Source organism: Procambarus clarkii, chromosome 16, assembly GCF_040958095.1.
Source record: "Procambarus clarkii isolate CNS0578487 chromosome 16, FALCON_Pclarkii_2.0, whole genome shotgun sequence".
Taxonomy (NCBI): domain Eukaryota; kingdom Metazoa; phylum Arthropoda; class Malacostraca; order Decapoda; family Cambaridae; genus Procambarus; species Procambarus clarkii.
The window spans coordinates 21,926,889-21,951,888 of record NC_091165.1 but is presented as its reverse complement, the minus strand read 5'-3'; the positions used below and the strand labels follow the sequence as shown (position 1 = coordinate 21,951,888).

Sequence of the window (25,000 nt, the reverse complement as noted above, 5' to 3'; positions counted from 1 at the left end):
TGCGAGTATTGTAGGTAATTTAAAAATAACACAGAATATTTTATCATTAGTGATACTGTTGTTCGGATAATTTCTCTCCACTGCTGGTAAATGACCTGTAGCTGGTCTTCCAGCGTTGATGGTGAGTCCGAGGTTAACGGTACCTACTTGACGTTAGTAGTACTGTGGTTAACGGTACCTACTTGACGTTAGTAGTACTGTGGTTCACGGTATCTACTGACGATAGTAGTACTGTGGTTCACGGTATCTGCTGACGTTAGTAGTACTGTGGTTCACGGTATCTGCTGACGTTAGTAGTACTGTGGTTCACGGTATCTGCTGACGTTAGTAGTACTGTGGTTCACGGTATCTGCTGACGTTAGTAGTACTGTGGTTCACGGTATCTGCTGACGTTAGTAGTACTGTGGTTCACGGTATCTGCTGACGTTAGTAGTACTGTGGTTCACGGTATCTGCTGACGTTAGTAGTACTGTGGTTCACGGTATCTGCTGACGTTAGTAGTACTGTGGTTCACGGTATCTGCTGACGTTAGTAGTACTGTATGTGGTTCACGGTATCTGCTGACGATAGTAGTACTGTGGTTCACGGTATCTGCTGACGTTAGTAGTACTGTGGTTCACGGTACTTATTTACTTTTTAAATACTAGCTTGTGGCGCTGTGACCGAGTTTAACGTGTTCGTGAAGGTCTGTGCTTCTTCCAACAAGCGTTCTTTGCCTTTTCCAGTGAGCGCTCTGTGCCACTTTCTCTTCCAGAGCAAAATTGTTAGGAACTGAATATGATGAGTGTGCATGTCCACGTCTGTTGCAGTGTGTAGTGTGCACGTCATTATCTGTTGCAGTGTGTAGTGTGCATGTCCACGTCTGTTGCAGTGTATAGTGTGCATGTCATTATCTGTTGCAGTGTGTAGTGTGCATGTCCACGTCTGTTGCAGTGTATAGTGTGCATGTCATTATCTGTTGCAGTGTATAGTGTGCATGTCATTATCTGTTGCAGTGTGTAGTGTGCATGTCATTATCTGTTGCAGTGTGTAGTGTGCATGTCATTATCTGTTGCAGTGTGTAGTGTGCATGTCATTATCTGTTGCAGTGTGTAGTGTGCATGTCATTATCTGTTGCAGTGTGTAGTGTGCATGTCATTATCTGTTGCAGTGTGTAGTGTGCATGTCATTATCTGTTGCAGTGTGTAGTGTGCATGTCATTATCTGTTGCAGTGTGTAGTGTGCATGTCATTATCTGTTGCAGTGTGTAGTGTGCATGTCATTATCTGTTGCAGTGTGTAGTGTGCATGTCATTATCTGTTGCAGTGTGTAGTGTGCATGTCATTATCTGTTGCAGTGTGTAGTGTGCACGTCATTATCTGTTGCAGTGTGTAGTGTGCATGTCATTATCTGTTGCAGTGTGTAGTGTGCATGTCATTATCTGTTGCAGTGTATAGTGTGCATGTCCACGTCTGTTGCAGTGTGTAGTGTGCATGTGCACGTCTATTGCAGTGTATAGTGTGCATGTCATTATCTGTTGCAGTGTGTAGTGTGCATGTCATTATCTGTTGCAGTGTGTAGTGTGCATGTCATTATCTGTTGAAGTGTGTAGTGTGCATGTCATTATCTGTTGCAGTGTGTAGTGTGCATGTCATTATCTGTTGAAGTGTGTAGTGTGCATGTCATTATCTGTTGCAGTGTGTAGTGTGCATGTCATTATCTGTTGCAGTGTGTAGTGTGCATGTCATTATCTGTTGCAGTGTGTAGTGTGCATGTCATTATCTGTTGCAGAGTGGAACGTAGACTTAAACAAAATATAAAAACATTTTTAATGTAAGATTAAATACATAGTCAGATTAAGCAGATAATATTATTATATTGTCATTAAATGCAAAGAATTTATCTGAAAGACAATTACAATGTCGTGTGTAAATTTTTCATTATTTACTCTCATACGTTGCAATATGTACCTGAAGTCTGTTTTTAATGTGTAGAACCAACCCTCCCAACCTTCTATTTTCTCTTATTAAAACATTATATATTTTCATATATATATTAAAATATAATATATATTTTAAGTATACTCCTTATATACTAAGAGTATACTTTAATTTTAGATTACATTCTGAGTTTAAAGTCCGCTGTTGATTAGAAAGTATTAAGGTAGTTAGAATACGTAAACCCTCTGTTAACTAGTGATGTGCTCAATAATCTATTGTAATATGTACAATATGTAATAAGTAATCTGTTGTAATATGTAATAAGTAATCTGTTGTAATATGTACATAGTAATCATAGTTGAACTGTATCCTGCTCTGATGTATGTAAACCGACAACTGACTTTTATCATTAAGTGGGGGGGGGGGGAATTAAAATCAAAATGGTTTCTTTAAGGAGATACATTCCTAAATAAATTTATTGCCCTGTGCCTCCTTGTTAAGAGGAGATAGAGAGATAAGAAGAGATAAGATAGAAGAGATAAGAAGATAGGAAATACAGACACGCAGAGAAGATATATTGGCCCAAGCAACACCTTATATCACCACATTCCTCTTGGTTATATATATTTGGTGGATCAAAGCTAATTTGCAAAAAAACTCACCTCTGTTTTTGGAAATGTAGACAAGCTCAAGGACACGCCGGGCAATGAGAAAAAAGCTTAAATTGGCGAAGGAGATTTAATTTTTCAACTTTCAACCCATATGAAAAAGAGCATAAGAAATGTAGAGAAGATTCGTATTAGAATGATAGATTTAACCCTTTCTGTGACATTCGAAAACATACGTGCACAAATAATACTGTTACCGTGCACATAAATGTGCACATATAAATACAAATGCAGAGAAATGTGCACATATATACACTGCACACACACACACACGTACATACGTTAGAACATACAAGCACACTACTTAAACACATGCACAATCGTACACATATGTCCAATCATACACACATTTCCGACAACAAAAAGACAATCAGATTTCGATGTAAATTGACACACACACACGTCATTCACCCCCATCCCCGTGATGAGCTGATCTGTAAATATTCTGAGTGGAAACATTCGGTTTAATCCATGTTTCGACATGCATCTGGCCGGAGATTAACAAGCGATTATGTTAAAAGCTTGTGATATTCATTTGCTGAACGGTGGTGCTCAAACGATTAATAATTAAATTATTATTATATATTATATATTTTATATTATATATATATATATATATATATATATATATATATATATATATATATATATATATATATATATATATATATATATATAGAAGGGAGTACTACCGCTGGCTGGAAGAAGGGGACCCTTAGCCTCGGAGAAAACCACACACAACGCATTAGAGAGAATGTTTAGTTCCCCAACAACACAGTTTATGTGCTTTTCTCCTACCACCCCTTCCTTTTGATTTTTTTTTTTGCTTTATTATATATTTAAAGGTTACAAGATATACATTGGTTGATACAAAGAGTGCTTAAAGGTTATGGATCTCTTGAAGCTCCTCCGCTTCCAGACAGGAACCGAGGATGCAGCAGGCGTTTCCCCTCTGGATCGCCACACTGAGGCGCTGAAACAAAAAACTGGCAGCTCTTGGGACTCTGATGACGTCAATGAGCTTGGAGCACAATTCCTTGAGAAATCCCAAGGCACTCTTGCCCCAGAGGCCATGCGTTTCAGACGCTATGGGAACCAAGGTGTATCGCCGTTCCAATCGCCTGTATTTGGCTGATTTTGCTATTTCCCTGTGGTTGGCCGCCCCACCTCCTTGATCAGCTCCGAGGTGTACATAGGTGTCAGCCAGGGTTGATACACATGTGTAGTCCCACACCAACTGTCTACCCTCTTTCCAGGAGAGTATATTTTATAATATTTTATAATATATATATATATATATATATATATATATATATATATATATATATATATATATATATATATATATATATATATATACATATATATATATTAGTATATTTTGGTAGCAGTCTTTCTTGTAAACATATGTTGTCAAATATGACCGAAAAAGTGAGATTAATAATTCTAACACGAATTTTCTCAATATTTCTTATGCTTCTTTTTACTGACGATTCAATTACCATCGTCAGTAAAAAGAAACATAAGAAATATTGAGAAAATTCGTGTTAGAATTATTAATCTCCCTTTTTCGGTCATATTTACCTATATATATATATATATATATATATATATATATATATATATAGGTAAATATATATATATATAATATATATAAATATTATATATATATATGTGTATATATATATATACATATATATATACACATATATATATATATATATATATATATATATATATATATATATATATATATATATATATATATATATATATATATATATATATATATATATATATATATATATATAGTACTCTATTTACTATCAAACTTTTTTCTTTAAGCCTTTCACTCCTATCATTACTTCTCCATAAATTTCAATTTTTTTCCCCATCACTGCCATGTTATCGTCATTCTAGCATCCTTCGGCGTTCTTGCGTTGAAAATCACACTCCTTGAAATCCATCCCTTGCCGTCCGCCCACAGTCATATTATTGGCAATGAGTGCCCGGAATAGCCACTATTTCCACGTTTTCTCTGATTTCTTAAAGCTTACCAGGCCGGCATTCCCCCTGGTCTCGTATATTCCTGAAACACTGTATTCTCTCGAGTCTCGTAAAGCCCACATGCAATGTATTTCCTCGGGGGCGGCGGATTTCACGATCTACCCAGCGCTAATCCCACAGGCAAAACTTGATTTTTTGAGCAATTCTATACTGTATATTATATTATATTATATTTTATATATATATATATATATATATATATATATATATATATATATATATATATATATATATATATATATATATATATATATTATATATTATTATATATATACGCACATCCTCCTACACCCCCACTACCCCCACCTAAGCCTTCCCCTCTCCACCAGTCCCCTAAACCCTCCTCCTCCCCCCCACCTCAGCCTTCCCTCTCCCATCACGCCCCCCAAGCCCACCCCCTTCTCTGCCCCCCTTTCTCCCCCATCCCCCAAAGCCTCTCCTCCCCCCATGCCCTCCAAGTCTCCCCATCTCCCACACACCCCAACCCTCCCCCTCCCCCCCCCCCCCTTCCCTCCGTCTCTCCCTAACTCCCCCAAGCCCTTCCTCCTCCACCAGTCTCCCCGTACCAGATCCTCCCAGCCCCCACTCACCCTGGATCCCACTGGTTCCCCCCAGAGGAGAAGGAGAAGAGAGTCAGTTTCAGGGTAATGTACTCGAACATAGATGGGATCACAAGGAAGGCAAGTGAACTAAGGGAAAGAGCACAAGAAGTGAACCCAGATGTAATCGGACTCACAGAAACTCTCAGGAATCATAAGGAATGCCGTGTTTCCCCATGAGTACACAGTAGTAAGGAAAGAAAGGGAAGGTAGGGGAGGAGGCAGAGTGGCCCTACTAATGAGTAAGAAATGGAGTTTCAAGGAAATGGTTATCCCTGGCTGTGAGGGTTTCAGAGACTACATAGCAGGCACCATGTCAATGAGAGGACCAAGATTAGTAGTAGCAGTACTATATAACCCTCCACTAAATGACAGAAGACCCAGTCAAGAGTATGACAACAACATGGCAGTTAACACTATAATTGAGAGGACAGCCTCTGCTGCCTGTAGAAATAGATCCCACCTGTTCATCATCAGGGACTTCAATCACGGAAGGATTGACTTGTAGAACAAGGAACCGCATGGAGGCGAGGATACGTGGAGAGCCAAACTGTTGGAGGTTGTGACTAGAAACTTTTTAACCCAGCATGTCAGAGAACACACAAGGATGAGAGGAAATGAACCAGCGAGAGACTACCTAGTCTTCACTTTGAACGACTCCGACATAAGAGAAACTATGAAGAGTTTGAGATCCTAGTAGGATTGAGCGACCACAGTGTACTGGAGTTTGAGTACCTGATTGAAGATGCGTTATTGAACTCGATGAGGGGTACTGAAAACATGAGGCTGGCATTCCGGAAGGGAAACTATGAAATAAGAAAATTCCAAACAGATATAGCATGGGAAACAGAGCTCAGGGGAAAGACGGCCCAAGTCATGATGGACTACATAACGCAGAAGTGCAAAGAAGCAGCAAACAAGTTTGTCCCAGTCCAAAAGGAAAACAGTGAAATGAAGATGAGAAACCCATGGTTTAATCAGAGATGTAGGCTAGCTAAGCAGTAAAGTAAAAGGGCGTGGAGAAACTATATGAATAACAGGACACTTGAGAGCAGAGAAAGATACTAGAGTGCCCGGAATGAATATGTCAGGATGAGAAGAGAGGCAGAAAGACAATACGAAAATGACATCGCAAGCAAGGCAAAGACTCAGCCTAAATTGTTGCATAGCCACATCAGGAGAAAAACAACAGTAAAGGAACAGGTTATGAAATTAAGGATAGGGGCAGAAGGATTCACTACAAACGACAAGGAAGTGTGAGAGGAACTGAATAAGAAATTCCACGAGGTCTTCACCTTAGAGCAAGGAAAAATTCCAGAGATAAGAGAAGGAATACTTAACCAGGAACCACTGGAAGAGTTTGAGATTACCAGCGGGGAAGTAAGGAAGTGTTTACTAGAGTTGGATGTGACAAAGGCTATAGGTCCAGATGGATTCTCCCTTTGGATACTAAAGGAAGGAGCAGAAGAACTGTGCCTGCCACTCTCCATAGTGTACAACAAATCATTGGCAACAAGGGGGAACTGCAAGAAATTTGGAAAGCAGCTAATGTAGTCCCGATATACAAGAAAGGGAATAGACAGGAGGCACTGAACTACAGGCCAGTGTCCATAACCTGCATACCATGCAAGCTGACGGAGAAAATTGTGCGAAGAAAGATAGTGGAACATCTGGAGCGAAAGAACTTTGTAACACAGCATCAACATGGGTTCAGGGATGGCAAGTCCTGCCTCACATGGTTACTTAAATTCTACGACCAGGCAACAAAAATAAGGCAAGGAAGAGAAGGGTGGGCAGACTGCATATTTTTGGATTCCCAGAAAGCCTTTGATACAGTACCACACAAGAGGCTAGTGAAAAAGCTGGAGATGCAGGCTGGAGTGAAAGGGATGGTACTCCATTGGATAAAGGAGTACCTAAGCAACAGGAGAAAACGATTCAATGTGAGGGGTGAGGTCTCAAATTGGCGAGACGTTACAAGTGGAGTCCCGCAGGGGTCAGTCCTTGGACCTATACTGTTTCTGATATATGTAAATAATCTCCCAGAGGGAATAGACTCGTTTCTCTCAATGTTTGCTGATGATGCAAAAATTATGAGGAGGATTGAAACAGAGGATGATAGTAGGAGGCTACAAGATAACCTAGACAGGCTGAATGAATGGTCCAACAAATGGCTGTTAAAGTTCAACCCGAGTAAGTGCAAAGTAATGAAACTAGGCAGTGGAAACAGGAGGCCAGACACAGGATACAGAATAGGAGATGAAGTACTCAATGAAACGGACAGAGAGAAAGATCTAGGAGTTGATATCACACCAAACCTGTCTCCTGAAGCCCACATAAAAAGAATTACGTCTGCGGTATATGTGAGGCTGGCTAACATGAGAACAGCGTTCAGGAACCTGTTTAAGGAATCATTCAGAATCATGTATACCACATATATAAGACCAATCCTGGAGTATGCGGCCCCAGCATGGGGCCGTACGTTGTCAAGCACAAGACGAAGCTGGAAATAGTTCAAAGGTATGCCACTAGACTAGTCCCAGAACTAAGAGGCATGAGTTACAAGGAACTGCTGCGGGAAATGCACCTTAGGACACTGGAAGACAGAAGAGTAAGGGAAGACATGATCACTACCTACAAAATCTTCAGGGGAATCGACCGGGTAGACAAGGATAAACTACTCAACACTGATGGTACGCGAACAAGGGGGCCCAGGTGGAAACTGAGTACCCAAATGGGGCTCAGGGACGTTAGAAAGAACTTTTTCAGTGTCAGAGTAGTTAACAGGTGGAATGCATTAGGCAGAGATGTGGTGGAGGCTGACTCCATACAAAGTTTTAAATGTAGATATGATAGAGCCCAGTAGGCTCAGGAATCTGTACACCTGTTGATTGACAGTTGAGAGGCGGGCCCAAAGAGCCAAAGCTCAACCCCCGCAAGCACAATTAGGTGAGTACAATTAGGTGAGTACACACAAAATATATATGTTGCTAACGTTATTTTCAGATTGATTGCGGACGAATAATGCTATGATTTACGCGAGATTAATTTCGTGTCATCGTTTGTCACGCAACACACTCTACGGTGTGTTCAAACAGTTTAGTAAATCATAGCATTTATTGTCACAGGGATTTGTATTTCTATCCAACATCAATCCGATCTGTATCTCTCTGACTCCGGCGGTTTCTAAATCTCTGTATGGGTGAGATGCCGAGCTTGCTTGAACGCTGAAGCTTCAGCGACTAATCTGAGTATCTAGTGGGCCATTTTTGGTAAGCAGAACTGGCGCTGTGAGAGTTCTCTGTCTCTCTCTTTTAACTAGTATTAGGGAAACATTAAGAGTGATGCTATTACTACGAAAACTGCAAGCTTAGAGGTGCTATCAGCTTACCTGAAGCTTTATTCTAGAAAATGATTTCTTTAAGACCCTATTACCAGTTTATCGTTTCAGATTTGTTTTATTTAATTGTTGTTACAATCACGTTATAGGATGAAGTTTGATCCATCTGTTTATCTGAGCATTCATATGGTCAAGTACCTTGATTTAGAGTGCGTGTTGAGAGAACATGATCCATATGCAAGAGAGCCTAGAAATAGATGGTCGTTGATGGATTGATATTCAGGAGAGAATGATTCAGCCAGCTGATGATGGTGGCTGAGAGGCTTGTGTTGTGGTTACCAAATCTCGATTTCTCTACGAAGTTGAGCCAAGTAGGGGAAAAGTTGAAAGCTTTGGTTTCATATAACAATATGGCTGCCAATAACTATCCGTCTCCTGTTTATACTCCCCTTTCACTCTCCCTTTCTCTCTCTTTCTCTCTTTCTCTCCTTCATTCTTTTGTTACTGCTATCATTTTGGAAATTCTCGGGGACTGCAAGTTGTGTTCATCGGCTGTACTTTGGATATAGATTGTGTTTTGTTGGGAGACGAATGGCGCCATTGGAGTAGAGATTGGTCAGAAGTAGGGAGCTGCAATCACGGGTTTGATTGCTACAGCTCTTTGGTACAGGCAAGTGGATCAGCTGGTGGAAATGGATGCATGGTTGAATAGTCAGATGAATAGATGGATTACTGACAGGTGGATTCAATGAAAGGAAGGGAAGAGGATGAAGCAGGGGTGGATGTTGAAGGACTGAGTGTGTGTACGAGTTGACATGGCGACAGACGAAGTGGTTAATGGAAATAAAGGGTACTTAAAAAACAGGTGCGAAAAACAGGTAAGAATAGTAGATGGAGACAAATGGAAATAAGAAATGGAGAAAAGAGAAAGAGAAGCCATAGATAACGCATGCTGGACGAAAGAAATATAAACACTCTGCCCAACCACTTGGGCTGGACGATAGAACGACGGTCTCGCAACATGCAGGTCGGCGTTCAATCCCCGACCGTCCAAGTGGTTGGGCTCCATTCCTTCCCCCCCCCTCCTCCCCCGTCCCATCCCAAATCCTTATCCAGACCCCTTCCCAGTGCTATATAACCGTAATGGCTTAGCGTTCCCCCCCCCCCCCTGATAATTCCTTCCTTCCTTCGCATATAACCAACTCCCATTTTCCCCTTGAAAGTTTCAGAGAGAACATTTCACTGGAGCTGATTTCGTAAGGTTCGAGACTTCTTCCCCTCCCCCCCCCCCCCCCACTGTGTCTGGAGATAGCGAACCTGACCTAGATGCATCTCCTCCTCCGCCTCCAACAAATGGCTCTGACGATTCACTCTTGAAATTACTCTATTAAGCTAAGGAGAGCAGTTCATCCTTCCTCCAGAGAGATAAATCATCGACCATTTGTTGAATGTTTGTGTTAAAATGTGCAGTGAAATGTGAGAAGTGTAGTGCTTTTATGTTTTGTTTTATATTATATACATATATATATATTCACCTTACATTAATAAACATAAGACAAAGATAGCAGCATAAGCTGAGAAATCAGAGATGCTGATCAAATGAACAAATATCCCTGACTAGTACCACCAACTGTGTAACTATTTCATTGAATCTGGTGTACTGGACAACATCCCAACAACTTATCCAAAATTTGCTGGTCCATTTTAAAGAATGAAGAACAATTTTAATTATATTATTTTTAAGCTGCATCTCTTACGAACCCATCCCTGCCCTTGTGTAGCTGTGCACAGTAGAAAGTTGTATTTACATATTCGTACATTGAAACATTGTAACAATGTGTGTGGGCTTCAGCCCACACAGTTCAGACGTATTGTCTTGTGTATGATCCTCTGTCTTGTGTGAGAGTGAATACTAGCATTATCCTCATTCCAATAAGACTTAATTGAATTCCTCAGATTAGGCATAATTGTAAATTAAATGTTGTCAATAAAGATGTTAATAATAATAAAGGACATTTACGACTGACATTTGTATATACCTGACATTTGTATATTTCTCGCATACACCCATACCAATGAGTCCTAGCTAGGCTGATCAGAAGGTCTGGCATCTCCAACAGGATTCTAAGACTTGTGGAGGCTACTGAGTAGATCTCCGAGGGAAGCCACCTTCTGACTCTCCTGAATCTCCTGACTGACTCTCTGAATGTGAATATTCTTGTACATCTCTCACCCCCCTGAATGTGACGAGTATTTAACTCGTTCCATTCAGTTAGGGGGAGCTAAACCCCTCTCATTGATATAGCCTGGGGCTCCTTTACCGTCAAGCAAAGACAAGCTGGCTGATGTTACTTGGGGGAAAGGTCAAAATGTTTGCCAAAACCTATGAACCACGATTAGCAGGTTCATGGTATCTGACTTTGTCATTATATGTTGACTGTAGGTCGTGACCTCCTGGAAAATGTGTGATTACACAACTTGCAGGATGTGCAAGCCAAGCATTGTCTTGCTACAGACTTCCCTTCACCACCGATCTTCTCTGTCACGCTAGATTCCCTCTGCATATATCTATATAACAAAGATATATATGGCATTAAAGCTGATAGTCGGTTGGGTTTGTTTGATATGTAGTGCTTCATGAATGAATAATCCTCTATTGTTGCTGTATCTGTCAATTATTTCAATGTTTGTCGGGAGATATCTGGTGGTGATATGAGTGTGTGTATAGATAATATGTTCTTTGATGAAATCTTGCTGTTTGTGCATTGTCTGGTGCCTTGAAAGGGATGACTATATACTTGCCTATATACTGAGATCGCTGGTGGTTGGCAGTCCCCAGGGGAACATGTAACAACATAAGACGACATTCGTCTCCTTCAAGGCTTTCTGCCTGTTGGCGGTTTTCTTGCTCTAGCAGTATTACGATATCTTGATTGCTACCTTTCAATCGACAACGTCATTCTAGACTCTTTTCTCCAGTCTGTGAGCCTTGAAATAGACCTTCCTGTAGCATATTTAAATAGGAGGGACAGATAATATATTGTTGACAGCCATTCGAAACAATCCAGTACAAAAGGCTCCAAGATAAACAGTGTGCTGTATCTGAAAAAGTACTAAGTTTGATGAAGAAACTCAGCCAGACGGTAAACAAATCGTTGGAGATGAGTGAGATGAGATTTCAGGGAAGTAATTAGATAAGACCCATCGTGTTCTCTACCTAAACGAACTGTCGGAGGATATTGCCAAATTCATATTAATTTTTGCTGATGCTGCAAATTGAGAAAACAAACAAAAATTTGGGAATGATATACAACAAAACGCACAATATTAGAGGTGGTATGAAAAAATGGCTTACGAGTTGTAACTTAGAATCCTTATCAAATCACAAATATCTAACAGAAATGAAAAGACCCTTAAACCAACCACAAAATTTAGGGGCAGACAGATTTCAACATCAGGGAACGAAAAAGACCTGGGACTAGACCTAATCAATATTGAATGTTCAGGTACATATTAACAGAATGTTTCGCAGTACTGTTTATGCCAGACAGATAAACGTCCAGATATAAAACTATTATGGAGCCTCCGCTTCAAAACCCGCATAAGGGAATATATGAACATGAGAATGAAGGTAACTGCAGAAGGCCTATTGGAACATACGAGGCAGTTCCTATTTATATCCACCCACACTCAAAATTTGCTGAATGTGCAATGACTCGGTAGCTTGCAACGAGGAATGTCTCAAGAGGTTTTCTGTGGAATTGGGATTCAAGAAAGATCGAATGAGAGTAAGAGTAAAAAAAAAAAGAAATTAACTAAGCGAGTAGGAAATTTGGAGTACAAGAGCAACAGCTCCATCTTACAGGCTGAAATAGGTGAAACGTGAGATTTCCCCACGCACGCACACACGCGCGCGCCCACACACACACACACACACACACACACACACACACACACAGTTTCAATAACTCTGAATGCTCTTCTCATAACTTTACAAGAATGTTGTGTCATTACTCCAGCTTACAAAGGACCGTGTTGGAAGGCGGACGGTCCCAACAAACAGCCGTGATTTGTGCCAGGATCATTAGAACTCCGAGAGCCGCTTGGAACCGAGGCTGCATCAGCGACAGGCAACGAAGACCCAGAACCCAGCGAGGCCACGAAGACCCAGAACCCAGCGAGGCAAAGAAGACCCAGAACCCAGCGAGGCAACGAAGACCCAGAACCCAGCGAGGCAACGAAGACCCAGAACCCAGCAAGGCAACGAAGACCCAGAACCCAGCGAGGCAACGAAGACCCAGAACCCAGCGAGGCAACGAAGTCCCAGAACCCAGCGAGGCAACGAAGTCCCAGAACCCAGCGAGGCAACGAAGACCCAGAACCCAGCGAGGCAACTAAGTCCCAGAACCCAGCGAGGCAACGAAGTCCCAGAACCCAGCGAGGCAACGAAGTCCCAGAACCCAGCGAGGCAACGAAGACCCAGAACCCAGCGAGGCAACGAAGACCCAGAACCCAGCGAGGCAACGAAGACCCAGAACCCAGCGAGGCAACGAAGACCCAGAACCCAGCGAGGCAACGAAGACCCAGAACCCAGCGAGGCAACGAAGACCCAGAACCCAGCGAGGCAATGAAGACCCAGAACCCAGCGAGGCAACGAAGTCCCAGAACCCAGCGAGGCAACGAAGTCCCAGAACCCAGCGAGGCAACGAAGTCCCAGAACCCAGCGAGGCAACGAAGTCCCAGAACCCAGCGAGGCAACGAAGACCCAGAACCCAGCGAGGCAACGAGGACCCAGAAACCAGCGAGGCAACGAGGACCCAGAAACCAGCGAGGCAACGAAGATCCAGAACCCAGCGAGGCAACGAAGACCCAGAACCCAGCGAGGCAACGAAGACCCAGAACCCAGCGAGGCAACGAAGACCCAGAACCCAGCGAGGCAACTAAGTCCCAGAACCCAGCGAGGCAACGAAGTCCCAGAACCCAGCGAGACAACGAAGACCCAGAACCCAGCGAGGCAACGAAGACCCAGAACCCAGCGAGGCAACGAAGACCCAGAACCCAGCGAGGCAACGAAGACCTAGAACCCAGCGAGGCCACGAAGACCCAGAACCCAGCGAGGCAACGAAGACCCAGAACCCAGCGAGACAACGAAGACCCAGAACCCAGCGAGGCAACGAAGACCCAGAACCCAGCAAGGCAACGAAGACCCAGAACTCAGCGTGGCAACGAAGACCCAGAACCCAGCGAGGCAACGAAGACCCAGAACCCAGCGAGGCAACGAGGACCCAGAAACCAGCGAGGCAACGAGGACCCAGAAACCAGCGAGGCATCGAAGATCCAGAACCCAGCGAGGCAACGAAGACCCAGAAACCAGCGAGGCAACGAAGACCCAGAACCCAGCGAAGCCACGAAGACCCAGAACCCAGCGAGGCAACGAAGACCCAGAACCCAGCGAGGCAACGAAGACCCAGAAACCAGCGAGGCAACGAAGACCCAGAACCCAGCGAGGCAACGAAGACCCAGAACCCAGCGTGGCAACGAAGACCCAGAACCCAGGGAGGCAACAATGATCCGAAGCAGTGTTAAGCGTCGTGTTAGACCAAAGTGGCAAAGAACGACCAAAGTGGCAAAGCACGACCAAAGTGGCAGAGTGAATAAAGTAGCAGGAATCAGGTCATGCCATGTGTATCACTAGCCATCCTGCTAAATGGTGATTTTAGTATCTTGACACAACGTAATGAAACCAATGATATAGCCAAGGGTAGCTCAATAAATGCAGATATACCTAAGTATGAATATAAAGGAAACAAAAGTAAAGCATGGCAGGAACAGCTCGTCCTCATATTAAGTCTATTACATCCAGCGGTCGACCCCAAAGACGCGTTCATAAACTTTTACACACTGTTCATTCAACACGGGAATATTCTCAAATATAAATTTATATTATAATATATTAGCATATTGTGCATATACGCATAGGTTAAGTTAGGTTTTTAGGTTCTGTTGGCGATTATTTGTATTTGTAGTACGTGGGTGAAGCATTTATAGCGTTGTGGTTCGAACAAAATTCGCCAGTGAAGCACTTGTTCCGGAAGTGTTCGAACGAAATCAGTTGTGAGTCATGTGTAAACCGTTATTCATTCATAAACAACGGGTTTGGCGGGTGCATGGAATGGACCTTAGCCTTTGTTTATGAGGACGGGCTGATCAAGGTGCATCAATGAAGCTTGAACGAGCACCATGGCCGCGCCTGGCGGTGACGTTATCTTAAGATGATTGATTTGATTTGATTGACTTCGGGGCTTTTTAGTATCCCCGCGGCCCGGTCCTCGACCAGGCCTCCACCCCCAGGAAGCAGCCCGTGACAGCTGACTAACACCCAGGTACCTAACTAACTGACTAACTGACTAACACCCAGGACGTGCTTCCAACAATGGAATAACCTAAAACTACTATATACAACAATATATACAATAATAACTACAAACTTGGTAAAGTACTACATTTATTTAAAACATATGGCCGTGGAGAAAACATTCCTTCCCGCCCCGTCCCATCCCAAATCCTCTTCCTGATCCCTTCCCAGTGCTATATATAGTCGTGGTGGCTTGACGCTTTCTCCTGATAGTACTTTTCCGTCCTACCCCCCATTCCCCCACGACAAGAATGATGAATGAGACGACCACAGCAACAACCAATGTTTAGTACATTACCTGTACTTGTAAGCATTCACTGACCTCTCAAAGTAAATAGAGTTTAATGACATAATTTTATTTTTCAGTCACAGTTTTTCTCTGAAACACAAAGTGTTTCACTCATCACTTTCTATGATCAAGGGGGGACACACGTCAAAGACCGGCCCTATACTTAAGACCTATGTACATCATTTTATTATTTAAATATATTAATATAGATAAAAAGGGCCTCGTAGCCTGGTGGATAGCGCGCAGGACTCGTAATTCTGTGGCGCGGGTTCGATTCCCGCACGAGGCAGAAACAAATGGGCAAAGTTTCTTTCACCCTGAATGCCCCTATTACCTAGCAGTAAATAGGTACCTGGGAGTTAGTCAGCTGTCACGGGCTGCTTCCTGGGGGTGGAGGCCTGGTCGAGGACCGGGCCGCGGGGACACTAAAGCCCCGAAATCATCTCAAGATAACCTCAAGATATAGTTCATATTTTGGTTTTCTTCTCCACATTTGATCTTTCTGTGCAGTATTGGGTACTAAATACTAAAAAATAATACAGTTCTAAATAACGTTGCGTGTGTGGGGTTGTAATCAATATGAGTGCGTGTAAATGTCTTGTAAATGCCCTATTTTTTCACAAGCACAAGAGTGTTCAACAGTGCGTTCCCTAATTGAAGTCGAGAATGGAAACTTTGACGGTCTAGCCTCATGCAGGTCGTCGTTCGATCCCCGACCCTCCAAAGTGGTTGGGCACCATTCGCTTCCCACCTCCGCCCTATCCTATCCCAAATCCTTATATCCTGATCTCTTCCAAGGGGTAAATATACTAGTTCTAATGGATTGGCGCTTTTTACTGATAGTTCGCGTCCTCTTGGTCAATAAACATTTTACGTTAGCTATGGATAACTGAAAAGCTGATATTATAGGATCTGCGCTATTTATACACAGGAACACGTGACTGAAAGAGTCCGAGCAGCACAAAGGGAACACAATTTTTATACCGAATTCAAGTAAAGAACCACCACCCTGGCAAATTTATTATTATTATATATATATATATATATATATATATATATATATATATATATATATATATATATATATATATATATATATATATATATATATATATATATTAGTATATTTTGGTAGCAGTCTTTCCTGTAGACATATATTATTAAATATGACCGAAAAAGTAAGATTAATAATTCTAACACGAATTTTCTCAATCTTTCGTACATTACGCTTCACTGTTGGAGGTAAATCAAAAATTAATTCTCCAAAATTCATTTTTATTTCTAGTCTGACGCGACACGGGCGCGTTTCGTAAAACTTATTACATTTTCAAAGACTTTAGTTCACAAATACACAACTAAATAGAACTTACGTATCTCCGATTTTATATCTACATTTGAGTGAGGTGGGAGGGGTGATGTGGCATTAACACAAGACAGAACAAGAGGGGATATTAATAGGGTATTAAAAGTATCAACACAAGACAGAACACAAACAATGGGTATTGAATAGAAGTGTTTGTAGAAAGCCTATTGGTCCATATTTCTTGATGCTTCTATATTGGAGCGGAGTCTTGAGGTGGGTAGAATATAGTTGTGCAATAATTGGCTGTTGATTGCTGGTGTTGACTTCTTGATGTGTAGTGCCTCGCAAACGTCAAGCCGCCTGCTATCGCTGTATCTATCGATGATTTCTGTGTTGTTTACTAGGATTTCTCTGGCGATGGTTTGGTTGTGGGAAGAGATTATATGTTCCTTAATGGAGCCCTGTTGCTTATGCATCGTTAAACGCCTAGAAAGAGATGTTGTTGTCTTGCCTATATACTGGGTTTTTTGGAGCTTACAGTCCCCAAGTGGGCATTTGAAGGCATAGACAACGTTAGTCTCTTTTAAAGCGTTCTGTTTTGTGCCTGGAGAGTTTCTCATGAGTAGGCTGGCCGTTTTTCTGGTTTTATAGTAAATCGTCAGTTGTATCCTCTGATTTTTGTCTGTAGGGATAACGTTTCTATTAACAATATCTTTCAGGACCCTTTCCTCCGTTTTATGAGCTGTGGAAAAGAAGTTCCTGTAAAATAGTCTAATAGGGGGTATAGGTGTTGTGTTAGTTGTCTCTTCAGAGGTTGCATGGCTTTTCACTTTCCTTCTTATGATGTCTTCGACGAAACCTTTGGAGAATATAAATACACCCCAGTATATAGGCAAGACAACAACATCTCTTTCTAGGCGTTTAACGATGCATAAGCAACAGGGCTCCATTAAGGAACATATAATCTCTTCCCACAACCAAACCATCGCCAGAGAAATCCTAGTAAACAACACAGAAATCATCGATAGATACAGCGATAGCAGGCGGCTTGACGTTTGCGAGGCACTACACATCAAGAAGTCAACACCAGCAATCAACAGCCAATTATTGCACAACTATATTCTACCCACCTCAAGACTCCGCTCCAATATAGAAGCATCAAGAAATATGGACCAATAGGCTTTCTACAAACACTTCTATTCAATACCCATTGTTTGTGTTCTGTCTTGTGTTGATACTTTTAATACCCTATTAATATCCCCTCTTGTTCTGTCTTGTGTTAATGCCACATCACCCCTCCCACCTCACTCAAATGTAGATATAAAATCGGAGATACGTAAGTTCTATTCAGTTGTGTATTTGTGAACTAAAGTCTTTGAAAATGTAATAAGTTTTACGAAACGCGCCCGTGTCGCGTCAGACTAGAAATAAAAATGAATTTTGGAGAATTAATTTTTGATTTACCTCCAACAGTGAAGCGTAATGTACGAAAGATTGAGAAAATTCGTGTTAGAATTATTAATCTTACTTTTTCGGTCATATTTAATAATATATATATATATATATATATATATATATATATATATATATATATATATATATATATATATATATATATATATATATATATATACAAATTCATTAATTCGCTGTTTCACATTTTTCAATAAACTTTTGTTTCATGCACTCTGCATTGGTGTTCAAGGGACACATCTATAATAAATATTGACATATCGAAAAAGCAACACAGAATTCATAGATAATTAGGTCAAAGGTTCAGTGTTAAAGAGAGAGAGACGGGGGGGGGGAGGGGGCAGCCCAAACGTATATGCTCATTAATATACCTGTTAGTGCAGGTATATCGTGACAAGAGCTCTGTGAGGTATATTATGACAGAGCTACGTGTGGTATTTATGAAGGCTTAGTGGTAATATTAATGCTTCTGTGTGGGGGAGCTTCATTGTCTACCAATACATACGAGAGAGAGACCGGTGTTCATTAACAGGTGTTCATTAGCAAGTGTTCATTAGCAGGTGTTCATTAGCAGGTGTTTTAGTGGACAGATGGCGCATGTAATTCCCTGCTGCTATCGTCACATAATCCATCCTCAGGGTTATGTCTGTTCAAATTGAAGCAGTACTCAATGATGCATTCACAAAGTGGTCCATTTTTGTGAAATAAGAAGTGTATTTTTTTTTAACAAAATATTATTATATATTATAGTTTTGGGGGAATGTTTTGGTCTCAGTAATTTTAGGTGTTTTTTTGTGTTCGATTTACAATTATTTACGTTTGCAGTAAGTGGGGTGAAGCATTTACAGAGGTTCAATGCAAGCAGAAGACGTGAGCGAAGCACTGTTCGGAAAAATATTAGTTGTGAATGGTTTTTAAGGGTGTTGTTTATTCATAAATAGTGGGCTTTAGCAGCCGGATTAACGAGCAGGTGGTCATTGTTTACGAGGACGGGTCATTGTTTACGAGGACGGGTCATTGTTTACGAGGACGGATCATCGTATACGAGGACAGGCTGGATGGGTCATTTAAAGAAGCGAGTTTTGCAGGCGATGAGTCACAATAACGTGGCTGAAGTATGTTGACCAGACCACACACTAGAAGTTGAAGGGACGACGACGTTTCGGTCCGTCCTGGACCATTCTCATTCTCTTCATTCAAAAGCGAGTTTTGAATGAAGTGAGTGAAGCGCTGTTCGAGAAAAGTGAGGCTCATCCTCACCAACAAAAAGGCCAAATGCTCATTAATACTGCCGGCAGAAACTCGAGGTCAAGAATGAGGAAGAGTTTACACCAGACTCTCAACTGATGATGATCGAACATATCTCGAACCGATATTTTGCTGACGACCTCTGTTCAACCACTTGGGGTGGACGGTAGAGCGACGGTCTTGCTTCATACAGGTCGGCGTTCAATCCCCGATCGTTAAAGTGGTTTAGCACCATTCCTTACCCTACGTCCCATCCCAAATTCTTATTCTTATCCTTCTCCTTCCCTATGTTATGTAGTTGTAATGGTTTGGGGCCTTTCCCTGATAATTCCCTTGTCCTCTGTTCGAATCACGACTATGTTAGTGCTTCTTACAATAACAATTTGTGGGAATAAAACTATTTCTAATACAAAATACTTTATAATTGATAACTGCGTCTTAGAGACGGAGGGGGGGGGGGGTGGCTTTAACGAGCCTTGCTTGGGGACAGACAAAGTGAGAAGTGTGTACAGTGCTTATCATTCAAAAACTGGAGGGACAGCTGCTGGATTAGAGATAATTTCGCTAATGTCTCGTAGATGGGGTTCCATTTCTTATACCATTCATGAAACGTCCTTTAAAACCTGACTCACAATTGATTACATCTTGAATTTCCCTCAAAAACTGTCTCGCCTACTTAGCCGACATTGTCATCGGTATTGATTAGCTTTTTCAACACCAAAAATAACGATTTTTTGCTATTTTTTGAGTAATTTTCCCACGATCAGGGTGTATATTTTAACACTAAGAATACAAAATGTCTGAATGAATCTAAGAGAGCTTTTCTTCGTTCCGGTGCTATGGGTCCCTGCAATTGCTTCAGAGGTGATACATCTCTGGAGCCCCCCCCCCCCACAATGGGTGGTAATAGGAAGAAAGGCTTCGCAAAGGGTGGTTAAGGGAAGAGCGGCTTCGCAAAAGCGTTGCCTTAAGAAAAGGGGACCCACAGAGGGTAGTGCCCCCCTAAAAAAAAATATAAATGAGCCTAATAACTTTCAGAAAAAACTTGGTTAATGTGAAGGCAAGTTTATTATTTTTTTTATTTATAAAAGAAAAACACCATTTACAAAGAACAAACGGGCAACATCAGAAGAAAAAAGGCATGATTGCACACAAGAGAAACATAAGAATAGAATAATACATGAAAACATACCAAACATACGCAAGAATAACCAAGAATGAAATACACATGACACAAAGCACAAAACAGAAAACCCCCTAAACGGGCACAAAATACATAACAAAAAACAGAACGTGACAAAGAAACAGCACAAAAAATGAATAATATAAAACAATCACATCTAGAAAACCATAAGGACAGAAAGACATAAAGATAACACACAAGCAAACCCAGCCTTATACATCCCATACACAGGGGCATAACAAAACATAAAAACAACAGACCTCAAAAAGCCAGACAAACACATATCGGAACAGGCCCAAGCAGGAGTCAGAAACAAACACACACACACACACACACACACACACACACACACACACACACACACACACACACACACACACACACACACACACACACACACACACACACACACACACACACACACACACACACACACACACGCGAGCGCACACACACACAAGGAGTGTGAAGGCAAGTAGAACGATACGATAACAGGAATCAATAGACACAAAACTTGCTACACGGATTCAGACGTTAATACGGCAAAACCCGCAAGATTAATTCTACAGGATTTTAATTGTGTTTAGCTGAAGGTTTTGGGGGCCCAAGGAGCTATGGCTCATTTCTCACAGATGGATTGAATTGTTTCGCTTTTTTTCCTTATTGGGAAATAAGGAAAATAAGAAAAAAAATCCTTATCTCTTTATTTTACCAGAGTAGGAATTCGTTCTTTTCCTCCATCTTTATTTTTGCAACAGCACCCCATTCCATCATTCTCCTTCCTTTATTCTCCTTACCTTCTATATCTCTCTCTTTGATGCTATCTGCCTCCGTCTCACCTCGAGTGTATATTACGTGGCCACTTGAGGTGTAATAACACCTTCCCACACACACACACACACCCACACACACACGCACCCACACACACACACACGCACCCACACACGCACCCACACACACACACACACGCACACACACACGCACACGCACACACACACGCACACACACACGCATCCACACACACACACACACACACACACACACACACACACACACACACACACACACACACACACACACACACACACACTTACCCTCGCCCTTAACCATTTGTTGACACCCACGCATCGCCTTTCAGATAATTCGTTGCAACTCGAGAATGTCTTTGCTCTTGCAGCCTTTTTTCCTTTGTTTATCTTTGCATCTATATTTATCTCTGTCTGTCTGTATTCACCTAGTTGTGCTTGCGGGGATTGAGCTCTGCTCTTTCGGCCCGCCTCACAACTGTCGATCAACTGTTACTAAACTACTTTTTCACACATACACACACCACCAGGAAGCAGTCCGTAACAGCTGTCTAACTCCCAGGTACCTATTTACTGCTAGGTAACAGGGGCATCTGGATGTAAGAAACTCTGGCCATTTGTTTCTCGCCGGCGCCGGGAATCGAACCCGGGCGACAGGATTACGTGTTCAGCGTGCTATCCACACAGCCACCGGCATCTCATCACATCACAAACACACACTGTGTCTGTCTGTGTCTCTTAACAATACAACAACTACCTTCATCAGCACTATCTCAACTATCAAAACTAGCACAACCAGAGACAATCACATTTACAACTACAACCCCAAGCTACCACCATTATAACAGACCTCCCCCATTACCACAATTACAACCCTCCACCTTTTATTTTATTTTTTTTATTTATTAATATGCAAGAGTTCTTACATTCTTGTACAACCACTAGTACGCGTAGCGTTTCGGGCAAGTCCTTAATCCTATGTCCCCTGGAATACGACCCCCGCGAAGAATCGTTTTTTACAACCAAATATCCATTTTACTGGTGAGTTAAACAGAGGCTACAGTTACTGATTTGCGCCCAGTAGATCCTTCCCGGCCAGGATTCGAACCCAGGACAAAGCGTTCGCGACACGCCAGGCGAGCATCTTAATCACTTCACCACGGGGACTACTAACCCCACTGCCAACCGGGGACTCCTTAACCACAATTATAGACCACAACCATTACTAAAGACCACCACCATTACCCCAACCACAGACCTCCACCATCACAACCACAAACCAATACAATTACCACGAACCACCACAATCACAGCACAATAAAATAGCCGTCTCCCGCGGCCACAATAATATAAAAAATACAGGTAAAGCACCCCCCCCCGCCCCTTCCCCCTAGATCAACAATCACCTAACCACAATCATCCCATAATCCCCCCCCTCCCCCTCACAAACACCCCATCCCCCTCCCCCAAGACACACAATACAACCACCCAGCCTATACCACAATCCCGACGAGCCTTCGACAGTCGTAAATAAGATCTCTGGGGCCAATCGGGTGGGTATTCCTATCGGGAAAATTCTATTTTATACGTGTGACGAGGCGGGAGCGCGTGTAGCCTGGAGCTGGGAAGCCGACACAAGGAGGGAGGGAGGAAAGAAGGGAAGGGTTCGAGGTGCATGTGAGGCAATGTTAGATGATATACTTGACTCTTGACACGAAAACACGGACAAGCTCACCACCGTTCTGCCTCAGTGGATTTCAATCCCTCTGTCAACTTGACTGTCTCAATGCCAGCATTTTTTTTTTTTTTCTCCATTTGTGTAATGTTTTGTTTCTATTCGTGTGTTAGGGTGGGTATTTCCTCTCTCTCTCTCTCTCTCTCTCTATCTCTATCTCTATCTCTCTCTCTCTCTCTCTCTCTCTCTCTCTCTCTCTCTCTCTCTCTCTCTCTCTCTCTCTCTCCTCTCTCTCTCCCTCTCTCCCCTTCCCTCTCCTTCCCTCTCCATTTACTCTCGCTCGCACTCTTTCTTGATAACAAAAAACGATAATTTTTTGGGACGAACTTGCCAACTTAACAGTCAGCTAAGCAGAAAACCAACACAATAATCAAACACTTTAGACCGTGAGACATCACAGGGGAGACATGATCAGCTGTGTGTAAATTAGGAGAGCAGTCTACCGTGACAAGAGAAAACACACCATCCATGTTATGGAGATGGATCTGTATCGCATCTGGGATGTGGACACCATCCACGTTAGGGAGATGGATTAGCATTTGATCTGGCACATATGTGGGATGTGGTCAGCATCTATGTTATGGAGATGAACCAGCAACTGATCTGGGGTGTAGACAGCACATGTTATGTTATAGAGAGGGATGTTATGGAGATGAATCCACGATTGATCTGGGATGTGGACAGCATCCACGTTATGGAGACGGCCATGGAGAAGCATCTGATATATGGATGAATGCTCAATAACTTGTTATTGCAGCAGCTCTCTAATCCTTTGTGTAAAACAAATGTATATTTGTTGGATAACTTTGTATAAATGTATGACTACACCTGTGATAGAAAAAAATATATATAAATAAAATTGCATATTGGAAGTGGAAAGGGCTCTCAGCATCTTCCAGGGTCGTTGTGTGAAAGCCGAAGACCCAAGTTATGTTACAGGTAGTTCCAGGTAACCTAACTCACAAGACATCTCTCCTCCCACTTTGTCGAAACTTTCAAAGAACTTAAACAAATATAAAGTTGAGCACATATCAGTTCTTTAAAAAAAAGAACTGCTCAATAGAAATATGGTTCCAATATCTCCTAGGTATTTGAACATATTCGTAATATGCTCCATTGCATACGTGCAATGAAACAACGTACTCTGAACATTTGTCTTTTAAAGAGAAAATTGAATCAAACGAGGAGGTATCTGCAGTTTTATTCATTGCTGTCAATCAAAAGCCAGTGTCTACAGAGCTAAGGTTCAGCACATCTCTCTTGTCCAAGAAATACTAAAGCTAACTTTTTTGTTATGCTTATGATCATGTTTTATTAACTCTGCCTAGTATATAACCTGGAAAATCAATCGGTATGTGACAGATATAAAGCCAAATGCAACCTAATTTTTAGTCAAATGTAATGTATTGTAGATATTTAATTATGGATGACGCGCATCTCACACAGCTTAAATAACATCACTTGTGATGAGTTTCCCGTGAAAAACGATGAGTATGTTGACCAAGTTGACCAATGACCAAAAAGCTTAATCTCGTGCGGCTAGAATTGCCGCTAATCCCTCTAAGAAGAAGTTGCGAACTGGACACCAATTGCTGGAGATCCGTCGACTAGTTAATAGGCCAGAGTCTCGTTCGTTATCGGAATTAACCAGACAAATCGCTCCGACGATGAGTATCATTTGGTTGATTTACGTCCTTCAAGGACGTACTTATCATCATTTCCTGTGGGGGACAATATCCAGGAGTAACGTTAATTCAACGTTAAACAATCGTTATCAACTTTGAATATCGCCCGAGCGAAGATATATTTATTTATCCGTTTCCCCATCAAGTTTCGGAATTATGGGAAACCCAAGAAATGCTGATCCTGGTCTGCTAAATTCCCCATTTTGAAATCGCTATTAACTCATCTTTGATGTTGCTCCTCACCCAACATTGAGACTATTTAATTGGCTT

At 41.9% G+C, this 25,000-nt stretch overlaps 1 protein-coding gene across 1 annotated transcript in view; it reads left to right on the top strand.

Annotated features, from left to right (window-relative positions):
• The window catches only part of LOC123759906 (neurofilament heavy polypeptide-like), a 31,758-nt gene extending 17,470 nt beyond the window's left edge, over nucleotides 1-14,288 (top strand). The window contains exon 3 of the mRNA XM_069325562.1: nucleotides 12,673-14,288. Coding sequence (XP_069181663.1) covers nucleotides 12,673-14,288 — 1,616 coding nt within the window. The remainder of the gene's footprint in view (nucleotides 1-12,672) is intronic.
• Nucleotides 14,289-25,000: the final 10,712 nt, after the last annotated feature.